Source organism: Balaenoptera musculus, chromosome 7, assembly GCF_009873245.2.
Source record: "Balaenoptera musculus isolate JJ_BM4_2016_0621 chromosome 7, mBalMus1.pri.v3, whole genome shotgun sequence".
NCBI classification, from domain to species: Eukaryota; Metazoa; Chordata; class Mammalia; order Artiodactyla; family Balaenopteridae; genus Balaenoptera; species Balaenoptera musculus.
The window spans coordinates 51032559-51050466 of record NC_045791.1 but is presented as its reverse complement, the minus strand read 5'-3'; the positions used below and the strand labels follow the sequence as shown (position 1 = coordinate 51050466).

Sequence of the window (17908 nt, the reverse complement as noted above, 5' to 3'; positions counted from 1 at the left end):
GACCAAAGTGACTAATATGGTCTGGATGACTGAAAAAAATTACTCTGGCTTCATAGGGAGAAGATTTCAGGAGGCCAAGGGAACACAACAAGTGTGACAAGAGCTGGGCTGGGGGAAATCAAGAGAGCTATGAGGGCATATCGAAGAGCCTCCTAAGTCAGTAGCGGTGGTTAGGGAAGGCTTCCTGGAAGAAGAGATATTTTAAATGAGACTGGAAATTTGAAAAGGAATTAACCAGATGAAGGGAAGGATTGGGAGGAGAATAATATTCTAGACAGAGGGAATAATAGGAGCAAACCCTGGGAGACAAGAGATGAATTGTCCTTGTGGAACTTATGACTTGATGCAAAGTTTCTTAAACTTAAAAAAAAATTATTTTATTTTAATATAATTTTAAGCTCACAGAAAAGTTGCAAGAATAGTGCAAGAGACTCCCATATGCCCTTTGCCCATTTGTTCTCTTTCTCTCTTCCTAATTGATAAATTATGAACTCACGTTCCTGAACCTCTATTTATTTATTTATTTATTGGCTGCGCCACACGGGCAGGATCTTAGTTCCCAGACCAGGGATTGAACCCCAGCCCCGGCAGTGAAAGCACGGAGTCCTAACCACTGGATGGCTAGGGAATTCCCGTTTCTGAACCTTCAAATACTTCAGGATGTATTTCCTAAAAAACAAGGACATTCTCTTTCACAACCAATATCATACATTATAGGATATTATTATTGAATCTACAGTCCATATTAAAATGCCTCTATTTTTTCCCAATAATACCCTTTAAAGCTATTTCTCCCCCCAGTCCAAGTCCAGCCCAAAGCTGTGCATTGCATTTAGTTGTCTTATCTCTAAAAAGTCTCTCAGCCTTTCTTTGTCTTTTCTGACCTTGCCAACCTGAAGTGTACAGGTTGATTATTTTATAGAATGTCCCTCTGTTTGGATTCTTCTGATGCTTTCTCATGATTATGTTATGCATTTGTGTAGGTATACCTTGTGGTATCTGCTTTGTTTACCATGTGTCTAGCTTCGGTAATCCTGATGCATCTGCCCTGCATGCATATGCTGGACACACCTTGTCCTGATAATATACCTGAGTCACCTTGCCTTGACCTCCTGCCTCCTCCAGAGTTTTGGGGTGGGGGGAGTTATGTTCAAATACTAACTATCCAATCCTAAACGTGCTTACCCTGCCTGTCTGTTCCCTGTTCCTTCCCATGGAAATCACAATAAAGGTGCTTGCCCACAATTCCCCCCTTTTCCTCTCTGAGTTATGACTCTGGTGGTTGCCTGTGTGGCCCCCGATGTCCTGACTTGTGTTCCTTCTTTTGGGATCTGTGAGTATAATAAACTATCTTTTCAATGGCCATCATTTCCTGATCTGTTGACCTTACCATACCTAAGTAATAATAAAACCTATTGAAACACCTGCCAGTTTCTCCACTTAAAGTTACTATTTTCTCTAATTAACGAGGAATTTGTGGGGAGATACCTCAAACTTTTTTGACTGAGATGCATAATAAGAAATACATTTTACATAGTGGAATGCCTGTTTCACAAGAGCTTTGTGAAACAACTCATGTCCTTTCCATATGAAAGTTATTTTAGTTTCTATTCTGCTCTGTTTTATTTGAAAATGTCTTGTCTGACCTACTACCTTGATTTCATAACCCTGTAATAGTTAGTTACCTTTGTTTGAAAACACTAGTCTGGTGGAAATATCACTTTGATCATCTGTTTACAGAATGGAAAATAGATGTGAGAGGGCAGACTGACAGCAAGGAGCCCATGATAAGGTTCTGGCCATAATTCGGGTGAGAGAGGTTGGTGGCTACTGGCAGTGAGATTGAGAGAAATGGGTGAGTTTGAGAGAGAAGTGAGTGGATTGAGGAACTTGCATATGGAGTGGGGAAGAGAGAGGAGTCAAGAATGACAATTTCGGCCTTGGCCTGTGGGGTGGATGGTGGTGCCCCCTACTGAGACAAGAAACACTGAAGGTTTATGGTTCAGGCTCCATCATGTTGAGTTTGAACTCTTAGGGACATTGGCTTGGAACTGTCCAGTGGGCAGTTAGCTCTGTGGCACTCAGGAGGCAAATCTGGGTTAGATTATTAGCAAGCTGAAGTTGGATCATACTCAAGGAGATTTTACAACTTCATGTCCACTGCAGGAAGCAGAAGTTGGATCAGGATAGGAACAAATGCTCTGAAAATATTTCCAGTAATTTGGCGTTGAGATGCATAATAACATAGACAAGTCAAAAATAAATTTAAGGAAATCAATGAACACAAATTTACTAGGATAAATTTCACTTTTCCGCACTTTCCTGTGTCTTTTGGTTAACTGCACTGTAATGTATAGATGCATAGATGTAGAGGGAAATGTGGAACATAAAGAAATTACACGTTTGCATTACGTAGAAACGATACTGGCGTAAATGACAACTGCGTTAGCCTGTGCATTGCCGGATGCTGGTCCTTAGTTGTAATCCTCCAAATCTAGCAACAGGCATTCTCAGGTATAGATGCGGAGATAAAGACATGCGCACGGTGCAGGCTGTAAAAGATGCTTGGTTTTAAGTGGCACGAGTTTGGAACTGTATTGAAAAAACGGGGTTTTCTAGTGGAAAAGAGTGTGGATGTGTGAGTGTACATACAGTGTTGGGAATGATGGGCCGTGCTTCGTTATTGGTCCCTCATCCTCCATCCCCACCCCTTTATCTGCTCCACTCCCTCCCCCCCCTCCATTCTTCCCCCCTTCTCCGGCGTTATTCTGGGATTAACGGCGGGGTCGGCCCCATACACAAACGCAGCTGGTTCGTACGGTCAGCCTGAGCCCTGCTGTGCAACCACGTCAGGAATTCCAGTAAGTTGGCAACACTGGAGCACAAAGACAACAACAATGAGGGAAACCCTTCAGTGCAGAAAGGAATGTTTGGAGCGGGGGCTGCTACAGTGAAAGGACGCAACCCTCCCCCCCGCCATCGCGCCTGCGCTCACCCTCCCGCACCTCCGCAAGCCCACGCGCGCCCTGGGAGGGACGCAGCCCCTCCCGCTCCTGCTGTGCCCCCGCCCGCGCGCCGCTCCAGGCGCGCGCCTCCCCAGCGCCCGCCGCAGCTCTTTGTAACTCGGTGGTGCGGGGACGCTCATTGACTATGCAGCGCGGCCCCGGCGGGCGTTGGAGCGGCTTGACCCCGGCGCGGTCTCGTACCATCGCCCCGGCCGCCCGGAACCGGCATAAATCACCCGCCGAGACTAAAGTGCAGCTTCTTGCCCCCTCGCCCCTTCCCTCCTCCCACTCGCCTCGTCCCCCTTACCTCCCAGCCCCCCTGCCCCTCGGGTCCCCAATCCTGCCCTCCTCCTCGGCGCCGCCCAGCACCAGACGCTGTGCAGGGAGGCACATAGCGTTCCAGTGACTTTGGTCAGAGCAGAGAACTCTGGATTCCCAGTCCTCGAAAAGAAAGCCACACAATCTCTCCCGCCCCTTCTCGCACCCTACTCTTTTTAAGGCTGAGTTTTCTCTGTGTCTATTTCTCTCGTCTTGTCTTTCAAAAATAATACCTATCTCCCCCTTCCACCTCCCCGCAAAGCTTCACCAACCACTAAAGTCTGACTGTTGGGGGTCAGCAGAGTCCCACAAGATGCATGCTCGGGGGACTACGTGGGTGTTGGGCTGCCGCCTTCACGGCCAGGGCCCCTCTGGCTGAGGGAAAGGGCTCCTGACTCCCTGGACCAGGGCCTGGCTCCTGGAGCAGGAAATTCTGGGGTGACCCCTGGCCCGGAAACGGCCCCTCCTCACACAGGGCTCCCAGTGGCCAGGAAAGAGGTTACACCAACCCTCCTTTTTTCTGTGGGCACTGGAGTCACATATCGGGTGAGGACGATGCTCTGTAAGGTCCGCTCACAGTGCTTTTGGTGGCCGCCCACCCCCCGCCCCCGCCACCCTGGCTAACGCTGCCCCAAAGAAAGGAACTGCGGGGCCCTCTGAACCCCTTACGTTTCTCCCTCACATAAAGGGGCGCCAGCATCATCGAGAAGACGTCCATTCTTTCAATTTTACTTCAGAATGGACAGATTTGTACGAAGTGCGATCTGGCCGTGACACCTGTAGACGTGGTGCTTAAGAAAACTAAGCAAGGATCCGAGGCGCCCCCCTCCCCCCAATATTGATCCAACTCCCCCCGTAACTTGTAAAAACACAGAGCACCCCATCTCAGCGCCCTAAGGGGGAAACCAAGGTGTCCGAGGGAGCCTGAGGATTGCAGACGAGAGAATGCTCTCAAACCTCTCCAGCAGTCTCTTTACTCCTCTTTCCCCCTCCCTTCTCTTCCTTCTCTTATTATTATTATTATTTTTTCCCTTTTCAAAAACTGTATAGGTGGCAGATATCCGCGTGGACCGCCTAGCGGACTTCAGTGCGGAGGCAAATCCTGCCCGCGTGTGAGTGTGTCAATGTGAGTGTGTGACTGTGAGGGGCGTGTGTGCGCGTATGAAGGACCGCGTGTACCTGGGAAGTGTGCGTGCACGTGTGCGTGTGTGCGCGCGTGAGGGAGCGTATGAGACTGCGCGTGAGGAGTATGTGCCTCTGTGTGCGGGAGGCTGTTTCTGTAGGAGTGCCTGCGTGAGTGTGCACGCGTGTGTTCGCGTCCCCGCTCCTCTCGGAGCTGCAAAGTGCAGGGGGCGGGCCGGGCGGCAGGGGGCCTGCCCCGCGGGATTCCCGCATGCTAGTTCCGGGGCGGGCGGGTCTAAAGGGCTTTATGCACTGTCTGGAGGGTGGGGACTGGCGCGGGTAGAAAACGGGATGCCTCGGGCGCGGGGCCCGGCTTTCTGCCACTGGGAGCCCGCCGAGGTGCGGGCCTGAAGGAGCGCTCTCCAGCGGAGGCGCTGCAGTGCTGAGTGCGACGCGCGCCCACCTCCCGGGGAAGGAACGGCGAGGCCGGGGACCCGGACCGTCGCGGGGATGGAGCGCAGGGCGTCGGCGGCGTGCACGCTGCTGCTGGCTTTCGCCGCCTGCCTGGCGCCGGCCAGGGGCCGAGGTAAGCGCTCACCGGCCGGAGTTCCGCGCGGAGCGCCGGACTTCCCCGCCTGGGGCAGGGTCGGGTCCGCGGACAGGCGGAGGGGACCGCGGCCGGCAGAGGCCAGGAGCGGGCGGCGGCGCGGCGGCTCCCCCTGGGGCGCTCAGGTTGCCCAGCGCTGGCAGAGCGGGAGCGCCCCTCTTTCGCCCGACCGGGAAATGAGCTGTCGCAAACTTGAGAAAGCAGCCCCTCCGGTTTCGGTGACAGCGCACCCCACGGGGACCCCGCCTTTGTTCCCATTGGGGTTTGTCCCAACCCTTCTGGAAGGCACTTTGCGGTTCTCCCCGCGAGTCCGCAGCCTGCTCCCCCCGCTGGTTTACTCTCTCCGGGGCCGAGCGGTCCTTGGCGCTGCTCGGTGCGCAGTTTTCCACCTGCAGCGCCCGGCCCGCGAGTCCCTTCGCGCGCGCAGGCTGCGGGCTCGAGCACCCCGCCTCTCTTCAGCGGCGAAACTTGGTCTCGCCGTGACCCCCAAGAGACCGTATTTCGATAAAGATCATTTACGAGCCAAGATAAGGCCGGGAGGTGGGATTGGTCGAGAGAGCGGCTGATGTGCTGCAGCGTTTTCTTGAAGGGTTTCCCTTTCCACCCGGGAGGGGGGAGCTTTTGTGTTGATGAATGGGCCCGTCTGCGCGGCCAGAGTTTTGAGGGCTCGAATGGAGAAAGTTTCTGCTATGAAGAGCTGTAAACTTCTCTCAAGTCGTCGGGGAGTTTTCGTTTTTTTACAGAAACAGGCGAGGGAAAGAGGAGGAGCAAGTAGCGGAGAGAATAAAAATAGTAAGATGAAAAGGAGAGAAGACAAGCAAGTAGAGAGTAAAATGGAGAGAAGGAGGGGAAAGAGAGAGCGGGGAGAGAGAGGGAGAGAGAGAGAGGGAGAGAGGGAGAGAGAGAGAGGAAGCTAGGGATGAATGGGAAGGGCGAGGAGGCAGGGGAAGCAGCGAGCTCTCTCCCTGGCTTTGCGTTGCTAGGTAGCAGCCAAGAGCTGCGTGTGACCGACCGCCAGACAGACAGAGCGAACTCTGCTGCCTCCACGGGGACTAATCTGTCTGTGGGGATGGGAGACCCCCCCTCCCTTCCCCTCCTGCTCGGACAACTTAATTGGCCTACAATGAAAATGAAACCCCTATTGTTGTAGGATTAGCCAAAGCAATAAATTGATTTCCCTGGATCACATATTGGGGTTGACTGCAGAAGCCCCCATTGATGACGGAGAGAGGGGAGGGCTTGTGGATGGGCCGTGGCGTGTATTCAAATGGTTAATCTGCTTTCTTTCCTCAATTCTTAGCGTAAGCTCCTTAGAAGGAATCAACTAAGTAATTATACAGCAACTCCTAGCAGTACCCATTGCAGACTTCCTGGGAAGAAGTTTGGAAATGCCAACAAACCCCACTGGTTGTGTAAAAATCTTTGGAAAAGGAGGGGAGGCAGGGGGAGAACGTTAATAATTCTAACTTTGAACACCTTTTCTCAGTGTTGGTAACACAGAAAGAAGATTTATTATTATTGTGGAGGGTTTACTGCAGTGCTTAGGGTTATATACATCTCGTGTCCTAAATATAGCCATAGGATTTACTGTATGTTCCTGTCAGTGCCTGGCAAAAGGAAATGTTGTCCGGATTCAACTGGGATACATCTGGGTTGTCCGCATACAACCAAAACAGATGTTCTCTTCCCTGGATTGATAGTTTAGTCACCAAATAACCTGTACTTACTCTTCTTGGTAGTTTAGACCCATCCATCTTTCATTCTATAATAATAATAACATAATAATATGTATAGTAATAGTAACATATCATATACTTATATATGTGGCAGGCCCTGTTCTAAGTATTTTACACTTCTTGTCATTTAATCTTTACCATACCCCTCTGAAGTAAGTACTCTTACTATTTCAGTTTTACAGATGGGAAATGGAGGCATAGAGCAATTAACTTGCCCAAGGTCATGCTGCTAGGAAATCACAGAGCTGTGAGGCAAATCCAAGAGATTCTGACTCCAGAGGCTATAATTTAACTCCTACTGTATGTGGCTCTCTATCTCTTTTGTACTAAAAATGTCATGCCCCCTAAGTTACTGTCCCCGTGTGAAGTTACTAAGGAAGCTGAGGGGCATTTTGCAAGTCTTTGCCACATAATGTAAAATCTGCTTACTGCTCATAACTAGATATTTTCAGAAACTCTTTTCAGGTTTCTATCACCTGAATCCTACTATCCTCACTCCCAGTCCTCCTACTTGATCATTTTTACATACATGTCCTCTGAATGTCCTCAATCTGGGAGTTTAAGAAGATTTCTAGATTCCTGTTGTATTGATTTTTGATTTAGATGAAGTAAAGTATGATGACAGTGTAAATGCCCTTATTTTAGCATAAAATATTTCAGGTAAGATCTTACTGCAAACTTTGTATCATTAGAAGTTGGAAAGAGTGTCATAGTTAGTCTTTTAAAAAATATCTCATATCTGTAGCTAAAAATTATTTGCGTTGTCCTCTATTTTGTATAATGCTGTTTAAGAAAAAAAAAAATGTGGGAGGGCCTGAACTCCATGATGGCTTCACCACTTTCTAGCTGTGTGACCTTGGGGAAGTCATTTAACTTTGCATGGCTCAGATTGCTTATCTGTAAAATTGGTATGCTAATGAGAGAATCTATTCCATGACATTTTATGAACATAAAGAGATAAATGTGCTTAGTGTGGTGTAAGGCATGGTAGACAATGATCATAAATAAACTAGCAGCTCTTTTTATTATATTGATCAACAATAAATGTTACTTTTTTTTTTTTTTTGCTTACTACTCATATTTCTAATTTCCAAATGCACATAGGAAAGTCTTTAAGCATTTTCCATTTAACATTTCTTTGAGGAATTCCCAGATTCCAGGATGTGATTTGAAGTTTTCTGAGAAAATGGTATTGATTCTCAGGACAATGATATTCTTTCATCCAACAGAAGTTTGGTTGTGCCCTTAATGGTATCAGCTTTTATGACAATTACATCTTTGGGTGCAGTTTATATGGTTAAAAGGATTGTGTGGCCAATAACAAACAGGCAGCATTTTGGTTCCATCACATCTCTGATACCTGCTTCTGCTTTTATTTCACAGCAGTTGGCTTCTCTTTCTCTTATTGAAGTTCTTCCTTGCCAGTCTTTGGGGCTTCTGCTTAAACTCCCTTCAATAGTGTGTTTGTCCTGTTTTAATAGAAACTTTAATAACCTTAGATATCAACTGGTCTTCTTGCATTATTTTATAGATAAGTAACTAAACGCTGGAGGGAGACTGAAAGGGAGTGAAAGGGTGGGGATTAAGTGCCTTGCCTAAGGGCATATGGCCTGTGATAGAGCCAGGATCTGAACCTGAGTTTCCTTTCCTCATTCTACAGGACGTTTTTTAGAGACGTGTCCTCTAAATGTCCCCAGGTTGAGGAAATTTCTAGATTCCTTTTGTGTTGATCCTGACTTATCAGATGAGTCAAAGTATGATGAAGAGATGATCTTGTCGAATCTTCAATTGGATGGGTCACCTGTCTCAGGCCTAAGCTGAATCTTATGATAACCATGTGTTTTTAGCTTGGTCCAGAACTTATGCCATGTCAGCACCCCAACTCCCAAAGTCTGTGCCTCTGGATCCATTTTTCAAAACCTTGGGCCATCAGAGCACATTCCTGAAGGTCTCTGGGTTTTGTAGTGAGGCTGCTCCATGACTAGATTTTTAGTCTTATTCAAGGTAATTATTCGGTCACGGTTAATCACTGTCCGTGTTCTTTAGTCATGTGCTCTAAGAACACTGACAGGTTTCAGAAAATGTAAATTAAAAGTTAAAAAAATCATTTTAAAATAATGATATCAAGAACTTAAATGTATTTCCCATGTGACTAGAAGCACATTGCAAGGTTGTCTTTGGGGTTTCTGTTAAGTCCTAGTAGCTAGAACAAGGTATGTAGAAGGTTGAGGTGCTTACAGCAGTTTGTTGAATTGAAAAGAGTTGGTATAACTCAAATAGTTATATCATATTCTATTAACTTTGTGATCTTGAGGAATTAAAAAATACTGTCACCACTGTGGCATTCCACAAACATTTATTAATAAGTATCCACAGTGTGCTAGTGAGTCAGCAGTATCAATACTACAGAAAGGTTAAGGAGGATGAGAACTGAAAAGAGGAGTCTAGGTTTCACAATTAAAATGGGCTGCAACTTGGCCTTTAAGATTCTGAGATCGTCATTCTCTAGTTCCTAATAACCCTGACTATGATCTCACCAATATTAGAAAGATTTGACATGTTCCAGCCTCAGTGTTTTGGGCTGCTTCTTTAGAATGATCAGATTGGTAGATGTTTTGAAATGTCAGAGACATTTCTTTGATGCTTCCCATGTTCTATAGGGGTCGGTGCAAATGTTTCCTAATTGATTTCTTGACAGTCTTAGCATTGTGAGACAAAGTAGGAAGAGTGTGAGATTTTGGGGTTAGGGGATCTGGGTTTGAAACTTGCCTCTGCCATTTACTGTCTGAGAAATTCATTACAGTGTACTCAACTGCTCTGGATTGGTTTTATCTGTAAAACAGGCACATGTCTACCTGATAGGGTGGCTATGCCAATTAATTGAGATGCGTGTGAAGTGTTCTTTAGACTGTGAGGTCTCATATATTTTTCTATCCATCATTACTGCCTTCTTCAAGAATCTAACTTTTCCCAAACTTGAGGAGAAGATATTATATCTTGGTATCCTTTTGTTATTTTTACTTTTTTAATACAACTGATCCTTTGAGTGATATTCCTGGGCATGTTTGACATAGTACTTTAGTGGCTACAACAACTTTACATGGTAGTCTAAATTCTCATGTTTGTGAATGACAGAAACCTAAGTTAAACTGCTTGAAGCCAAAAGGGAAGTTTATTGAAATACGTAATTGAAAAGATAGAGCCATTAGGTTGAACCATATGGGATTGCTGTTTTTCTAGGTCAGAAATAGTCAACTATGGCAATTTCACTTGGTTCAACCTAGTACAGATGGGGGCTCAGCATATGTCATGCTGATCTGGACTCTCTTTCTGTCTTCTGGCTCTGAGATGACTCTGATCTCTAGCGTGTTCTTCTCTGGTGTTACAAGATGGCTGTTAATGGCTTCTGGAACCGCATCCTCTCATGTCATGTCCAATGGGAAAGAGCAAGAGTTTTTGTCTTAATTGTTCTCTGCAAAAGTCTCAGTTGCATTTCAGGGGCTCTGCTTAGGTCATAAGCTTATCAGAGAACCAATCACTGTATCCAGAGACATGACGTGTGCCTATAGCTTAGACTCGAGTCACATGCTTGGTCCCTGAGGTCACAGACGAAGGCTAGACCCCAGAGGGAAAATTGGGTAAGGCTCCCAAGAGAATTGTGAGCAGATGTGGGGCTGCAAAAACAACAGGTGTCTAGAACACCTTATCAGATAAAACCATTTTTCCACGTTATGTATGAAGACAGACTTGAAAAGGCTGTAGAAATTTCTCAAGAGCAGGCAGTCCTGGGGTAACTCAATAATTGAAGGGGGAAAAGTATTGGAAACATTTAAGGCAAAAGACATGGTGCTGTGTTCGTGTGGTCATGTTGCAACTAGAAGATTTGCTTGTAGCCTAAAGGATTCTTATTTGGAGCAGAACTTTGTGATGGACAGGAACGTTCTAGAAAATGAGCTGAGAGATCAAAGTAAGGAGCTCTTGAGTCCATTGTAGGATTTCATTTTTCAGTGAGTCCTAGGCCCTTGCTCCTTTTCCAACTCACTTCATTTGTTTTTATTCCCAAGATGTTGTCCCTTTTCCAGGCACTAGACCTTGGCTGTGAGAAAGAGGTAGAGAGAAAGAAGAGAGAAGAAGGGTTTGGAGACATATTAAGATGCTTCTATGGAGACAAAATGCACCTTGGTGCAAATCTAAGAGTCCTTAGCATATACCCTAGGGACTTCTTCTATAAATGGTAGAATAGGTGTCTTTCACACGTCACTGGATTAATTCAGAAATGCCAAACATTTGCACTCTATGCTGATGGTTATTTTGCTGGTCTTTAAGTCTTATTTCTAATATCATGTACCAAGAAACTGGAAACATCAGTTTCCTGGAAATATAAGTCTCTCCAAGAAAATGACAGATTAGACAATGTGAAGTTTCATGTTAAAATCTCTATGCTTTTGGTCATTAGCCCTCAGGTCATGCCTAACCCCCAAGGTTATTGGAAACAGTGAGAAGTGAATGAAAGCAGGAAATGTAATTACCATTCTGTGCATTGAAAAGTTAAGCCACTGTTACCATGGATACAATGGCTTGTTTATTGTCCAGATCTTGAGATTCCAAGTTTGGAAGCAATACCAGAGGTCTCCTTTAAGTTTATGTACCATCAGCCTCATGCAGATTCTTAGTAACTTTTAAAATAAGCCTTTACTCACTGATTCACATTAAGTAATAGCATACCTACTTTTGAGTGTCCAGCGGGTGTTGAGGAAACCCAATAAAGGGGAAGAAGACCGCAGCTACAATTCTGTTATGCTAGGCTTTCTTGGATTCTCATATAAAAACATCCTGTCATATAGTGTCAGAGATTTGCTTGTCACCTTGGGTCCAATTCTTTGGTTTTTAATCTCATTAACAAGGAGAAGTTTTTCTCAGTAAAGGCTGAAAAATCAAAACTCATTATTTCAATAGGGAAATCCTCAAATAAAATTGAATTTAAGGATAGAGATCTTTTTTATATGTCAATCTTACCTACCTTTTAATCTCACTAAAGGGGAGGAGAAAATGCTAGTGTGTACTTCCACACAGGTTTGATTTTGATGTGGGAAGGGTGTGGAGGATACCTTTTGTTGCAAGAAACAGAAAACCCACCTCATATTGGCTTAAACAATTAAGGGTATTTATTGGCTCATGTAAGTAAAAACTTCTGAGTCATAGCGGGGTTCAGGTGAGGTGCAGTCATGGCTCCAGTTCTCTCTCTTTGTAGTTTTCTTGACTCTACTCCCCTCTAGGTTTCAGCTTTGTTTTCAGCCTGGCTTCCCATATTGTTATATTATAGCTGCCAGGACAAATGGGGCTACATGTTTTCTTGATCCTATCTAAGAACAATTCAACTTTGAGAAGATTTCAGCTATGTTCTCAAAAGCATTATTTCATCACAATTTATAGAATGCTATAATCTCTAGGGTCCCTAGATGGAAATCAGCTAGCTTCCTAAATTTGGCATATCATCAAAATCACATGGGGGAGCTTTAAACGGTATGTAGATTCTTAGGCCAAAACCCACACTTAACTAAGTTAGAAGTATGGAATCTGTTTTGCTAAGTAATTCTGAGAGTCAGACAGTTTGGGAACAACTGATCTGGGTAACCTGTCTCATTTTAGTTTTATAAACTGAAACTAATTTGCCATGGCAAATTCCTTCCAGTAGCAGTGAAGTATACTCTGTTAAATCTATTCCTTCTTTTGGGTGGGGATGTTAAAGGGTAGTTACAGTAACGAGGAAAACTACTCTTTTATATCTGAGGGTGATATGAAGTACTGCCCCCATTCCTGGCGGTCTCCTTTCCTGGCCAACATGACAGCCCCTCCCTGTAGCTACTATTTGTGTCTTAATTAGATTCTTTGTTCTTTCTCTGGACACCTTGATGCCCTTCCTCCCACTCTAAGAACCTGAGATTCTTTGAGCTACTACTTCCAACTACTGTTGGAGGTCTTCTTACCCTTTTCCACCCAAGTCAGGGATTCATCTCAAGGGAATCCCTGGCAGAACTCATTGGAATCTGAAGCAGCCATCTATGCTTGGTACGGGAGTATTGGAAAACCTTGTAGCTCATTCACTTTATATCCTAAGCCCAACTCTTTGTTGATCCCACTGGGACTTATAGTCCGTTGATCCTGCCACCTCTTCACTGCCCTTCAAATCCCTCAGTTATTCACTTCCTCAGCTTATATTTTATGGCCCATCGTTAGCATCACTTCCTTGCCTCCACCCTCAGCAGTCTGGTCCTCTTTTCTCAAACCTCCATCCAACACCACCTGCTCAGACCACGTTGCTTCTTATAAACGTGAAAATAGAAGCAATCAACAGAACTCCACAAACTCCCATAGCTCAACCATCATCACCTGCACTTCAGCCTGTATATTTTGTCTTTCCTCCTGTTACTCTGGATGAACTTTCCATGCTCTGTAGTGCAACCAGTTCATTCATGTTCTAGATCACATTCTCTCTCACCTCTCACCATTTGTCTCCTCTCATGAAATCTTCTTTTCCCCACATTCCTTCTTGCTATCACCTATTTTCTCTGTTTCTTGGCAAAAATCCCTTGGCAGATTTGTCTTTATCCACTGTAGTTTCGTGTCAGTTGTTCTCAAATCCATGCCGTTCACGTTTTTTCCGCCCCCACCCCCCTTGACAGGTATTTCTTTGGCCAACGTCACCGATGACCTCCATGTTGTTAAATCCAAAGATCCATTCTCAGCTCTCATCTTGTTTAGCTGATTAGCAACATTGCACACAGTGTGTCCTGCCTTCCTCCATGAAACCACATTCTCCTGGTTTCCTTCCTTCCTTGCTGGCCTCTCCTTGGTATCTCATGCTTGTTCTCATCCATCTTCCTGATTACTTTTCATCTCTATCTACATTACTTTGGTTGCCTCATCCTGTCTCTTTAAATACCATCTGTATGCTGACAACTTACAAATTTATGAGTGTAATCCAGACCTTACCCTAAACTCTAGTCCTATATGTCCAACTGCTTATTTGGTATATCCACCTGGTTGTGCAATAGTCATTTCAGACTTATGTCCAAAAACTGAACTCCTGATCTCCACTAATGCCCCAAACCTGCTTTCTCCATAGATTTCCCCATATTAGTAAATGGCTTCTCCATCCTTGTTCAGACTCCAAACCTTGGACTCTGCTCTGACTCCTCTTTTTCTTTTATACCTCACATCCAATACATCAGACAATCCCATTGTTTCGATCATCAGAATACATGTAGAATCCAACCACTTTTCGTCTTTACCACTACTGCATTGATCCAAGTCATAGTCACGTCTTACCTGGATTATTGCAATAGCTTCCCTACTGATCACCTGCTTCCCTTCTGTCCCCCTTCTGTCAACTCTCAACCCCTTTTTAGAAACCAGTCAGATCCTGTCACTCCTCTGCTCAAAAGCTCCAATGGCTTTTGTCACACATGAGTTGGGTTTTCCAGAAACAGACGCTGAGATGGAGTTTGGAGTGCAAGATATTTATTACGATCAGTGTCTGTGAAGGGAAGGGGAGGAAGCAGAAATAGGCAGAGGAAGAAACTGAACTGTGACAAGGCCTTGCTTGACGCAGTGGGGAGTTCTGGAGCTACAGTTGGCAGAGAGAGTGTTCTATGTGTCAGGCTGAAATGGCCTTCCTCAGTTGCTAGATGTGGCCTGCCCTGGCCTGCCCTAGATGTGGCCTTATTCTACAACTGAGATGGACCTCAGAGGAGCTCAGTGTAGGTAGAAAGTCCTTCCCTGCAGCAGGTCCTTCCTTGAAGGGGAATCTGGGTGGTACATCTCCTCATCTCCCTGTCTATCATTGCTTCCCAGCTCATAAAGAGTCAGTGTCCAAGTAGACCCTAACCATCTGGCCTGCACATTACCTCCCTGAACTATCTCCTTCTCTCTCCCACTCATATTGCTCTAGGTGCAATGATATTCTTGCTTTTTTCCCAACGCAGTGAGCACCTTAAGGCCCTCATACTGGCTTTCTCTCTTCCTGCACATTCTTGCCTCAGACCGTGCATGACTTGTCCCTCACCTTCGATACGTCACTGCCTATAGGTCACTTTCTCAGTGTCACCTTCTCTGATTTTTTCCTCTTACTTTCTTCATTGCACTTATCACCCTCTGACATGATGGACATAATTTATTTATTTATTTTATTTATTTACTTTGTTTTCCCTTCCCTAAGATATGAATTCCAAGAGGGCAGGCATTTTTCTCTGTCTTATTCATTGACTTATCCCTAGTGTCCATAATAGGGCTAACTAAATACAAATAAGTTGAATGAGTGATAGATAGATGCCACCATGAGTGCTAAAACCAAGAAGGGCAGCCTAAGCTCATCACCATGTCCTTGGTATTGCCAGCCCTTAATTCTGCCAGGCTCCTGGAGGCCCCATCAAGGTCCTGATGGAGAAAAAAGAAAATTGCTGTCTCTATCAAAACAAGTGGCTTAGCAACGCTATTTCTCTCCATTTGACTCTCCCCCTTCCTCCACCTCACTGCCCCCCAACTACTGATGAAACCCAATGCATTTGATAGTAGCGGATTCTGCATCAGCCTTTTTAACTTCCACCCCAGACACTTGGTTACCCTGTGAGGATCCCCTGTACATACAGAATGGGGCTATTTTAGGGACAGATTTGATACAGTTGCTTTTACAAAAAGATAAGCCAAAGTTTTTAGACTTTATGTTAGTGGACTGTCATTCTGTGTTTAAACAGAACACAAAAGAAATCTGTCTGAGACCATGGCACAGTGAAAACAGCCTTGATCAGACAAAAGGCCCTCTTTGAAGAGGGGAGTGGTTTCTCAACTTGGGGAGGCGGCGTAGACTATGGAGGAAAGAACATCACATGTCAATTCAGGACATTCATGGGTCTTGTTCCTGATGAATGAACCAAAAATGGGCCCAACCGAAGAGGGCCAGACTGCTGAAAAACGCCCATGGCTGCTTGTCGCTAGGCACCATCTTTCTCACTTTAGACCCCATTCTTTTTTTTTTTTCTTTTTTTAAAATTTGGCTGTGTCGGGTCTTAGTTGCGGCATGCAGGATCTTTCGTTGCAGCACACGGGCTCTCTAGTTGTGGCGTGCGGGCTTAGTTGCCCCATGGCATGTGGGATCTTAGCTCCCCGACCAGGGATTGAACCCATGTCCCCTACATTGGAAGGTGGATTCTTAACCACTGGACCACCAGGGAAGTCCCTAGACCCCATTCTTTTGATGACTTCATAATGCAACCGTGACCAAATAGGTTAGAGGCAGAGGAATGACTCAGTGACATGCATGTATGGGTGAAGAAGTTGGGAGAATGACCTGACATAACTACTGCTAAAAATTTTGAGTGCTTTCTATGTGCCTGATACAGTCCTAAGCGTTTTACAGGCGTAACTTTACCCACTTCTTTATTAACAGTTTGAACTTTATGGATAAAGAAGCAAGGCAAAGACAGGTGAGGTCATTTGCCCAAAGCCATCTAGTTATTAAGTGGTGAAACTAAGATTTGAACCCAGAGTCCTTAATCTTATGTGTTATCACTGTGGGTAAGTAGGAGCAAGTGCCAGGTAGTGCCTCTGTATCAATCAAACAAACCCTCATTTAATGGCTCATATTATGATCAGGTGACCTCATTTCAGAAGCTGGTAACTTTGCAACTCAACTCGTGGACACTTTTGTGCTACTCTTGGCAGTCATTCATTCGTTCATTCATCACATGTCGATTGAGACCATATCATGCTTTGGCATGTGTAACTGGGTACAACAGAGGATAGAGAGATTCCTGCCACATGGGCCTATCCAAAACAGATTACTCTTGAAGAGTACATTTCCATTTTAACCTAGTTTTCCCTCTGTACTCTTTTGGTACTGGCTGATTCCTGCTTGCTGACTTTCTCCTATACTACCATTCCTTTATCTAGGAATGTCCTCTTCTCTATAATTACACATCTTTTAATTCAGAAGACCCTTCCCCAGTCAGAGAGTTCTATTTTAACTTCCTCTTAGGGATGGCGGTGATGTACAGATTTTTAAAGTCTGCTGTTGCTTAATACTGATGGGAAAATTCCTACTAAGTTCTCTTATTCAAAGTCCTAGAAGAAAGCAATGAACAACCAAGTGAGAACTGAGACTCTTTACAGCTGAGAAGTTTAATCGTGTAGAGATGGGGAAGGCGTTTGCCTGTGGGCTGGAAGGGCTGGAAGGGCTGGAAGTGCTGGAACATCTCTTGGCTCTAAAGCATCTCTCACCCTGGCCAAAGATGTCTGCTCCGTCACCATTAGGGCCAGTTCTTTAGAGCAAGACGCTCTTCCCCCTGAAACTCTGGTTAAAGTGAGAAATGTTTACCCCTGTCTGGTAAAGTAGTTCGTTGAGTTAATAATGCACAGTAAACATTTGTCAGCGTGAGGTTCAGAAAGAACGAGACGCAAAGCTGATGGTTTGATGCGGTGGTGGTGCGAAAGAAGGGAAGAAGGCACCAGAAGGTGAGAGTCTTGAAAGGGAGCCAACCTCATCTCCTAATTGTTTTGCCTAAATCAGCTTTTCTGGGGAAAAAAGATATTATTGCTCGTGCTTTTTCCTTAGGATGACATTATGGGGAGTTTCTGCTGTGAATCTGTCAAACGGATGTCAAAGATAGCACTTCTTACTTTCTAGTAAGGCTCTCCTTCCTCTAATTAGCTCAGCTGAAATACGATTGTTAGAACAAAAGGAAAGGTTGATCCTAAAAGCAACAAAGTTGCAGCACTCTATCAATCATTCCTTCCCGATTCATCGGCATCAGGTAAGGTCGAGAGGAAGCTTTTGGATTTAGTGTAAATGGAAGTTATAATTTTTCTAGACCGTAATGATGACTTCTGATAGGAAATCCAGTGTTCTTCCTTAGTTAGTATGCAATAAAAAAACAGTTTGCAAATGAATAAAGTGAAACCCACACATTTCCCAAATCCGTTGCTTAATGGTTAATTTTTATGTACCACCGCTCTGAATTATTTTTCCAGTTCACTTCTGGCATAAAAATTTACTTCTTCCCTAATATTTGGTGCAGCGAGGTGTTGAAAGAATTTGCTAAGTAATCACTGGAAGCTGAGATTCT

The 17908-nt window shown here is 44.9% G+C and overlaps 1 protein-coding gene across 1 annotated transcript in view; it reads left to right on the top strand.

Moving 5' to 3' along the window:
• Positions 1-4787: 4787 nt before the first annotated feature.
• The window catches only part of LRP2 (LDL receptor related protein 2), a 197517-nt gene continuing 184396 nt past the window's right edge, over positions 4788-17908 (top strand). Inside the window, exon 1 of the mRNA XM_036858038.1 lies at positions 4788-5031. Coding sequence (XP_036713933.1) covers positions 4956-5031 — 76 coding nt within the window. The 5' untranslated portion in view covers positions 4788-4955. The remainder of the gene's footprint in view (positions 5032-17908) is intronic.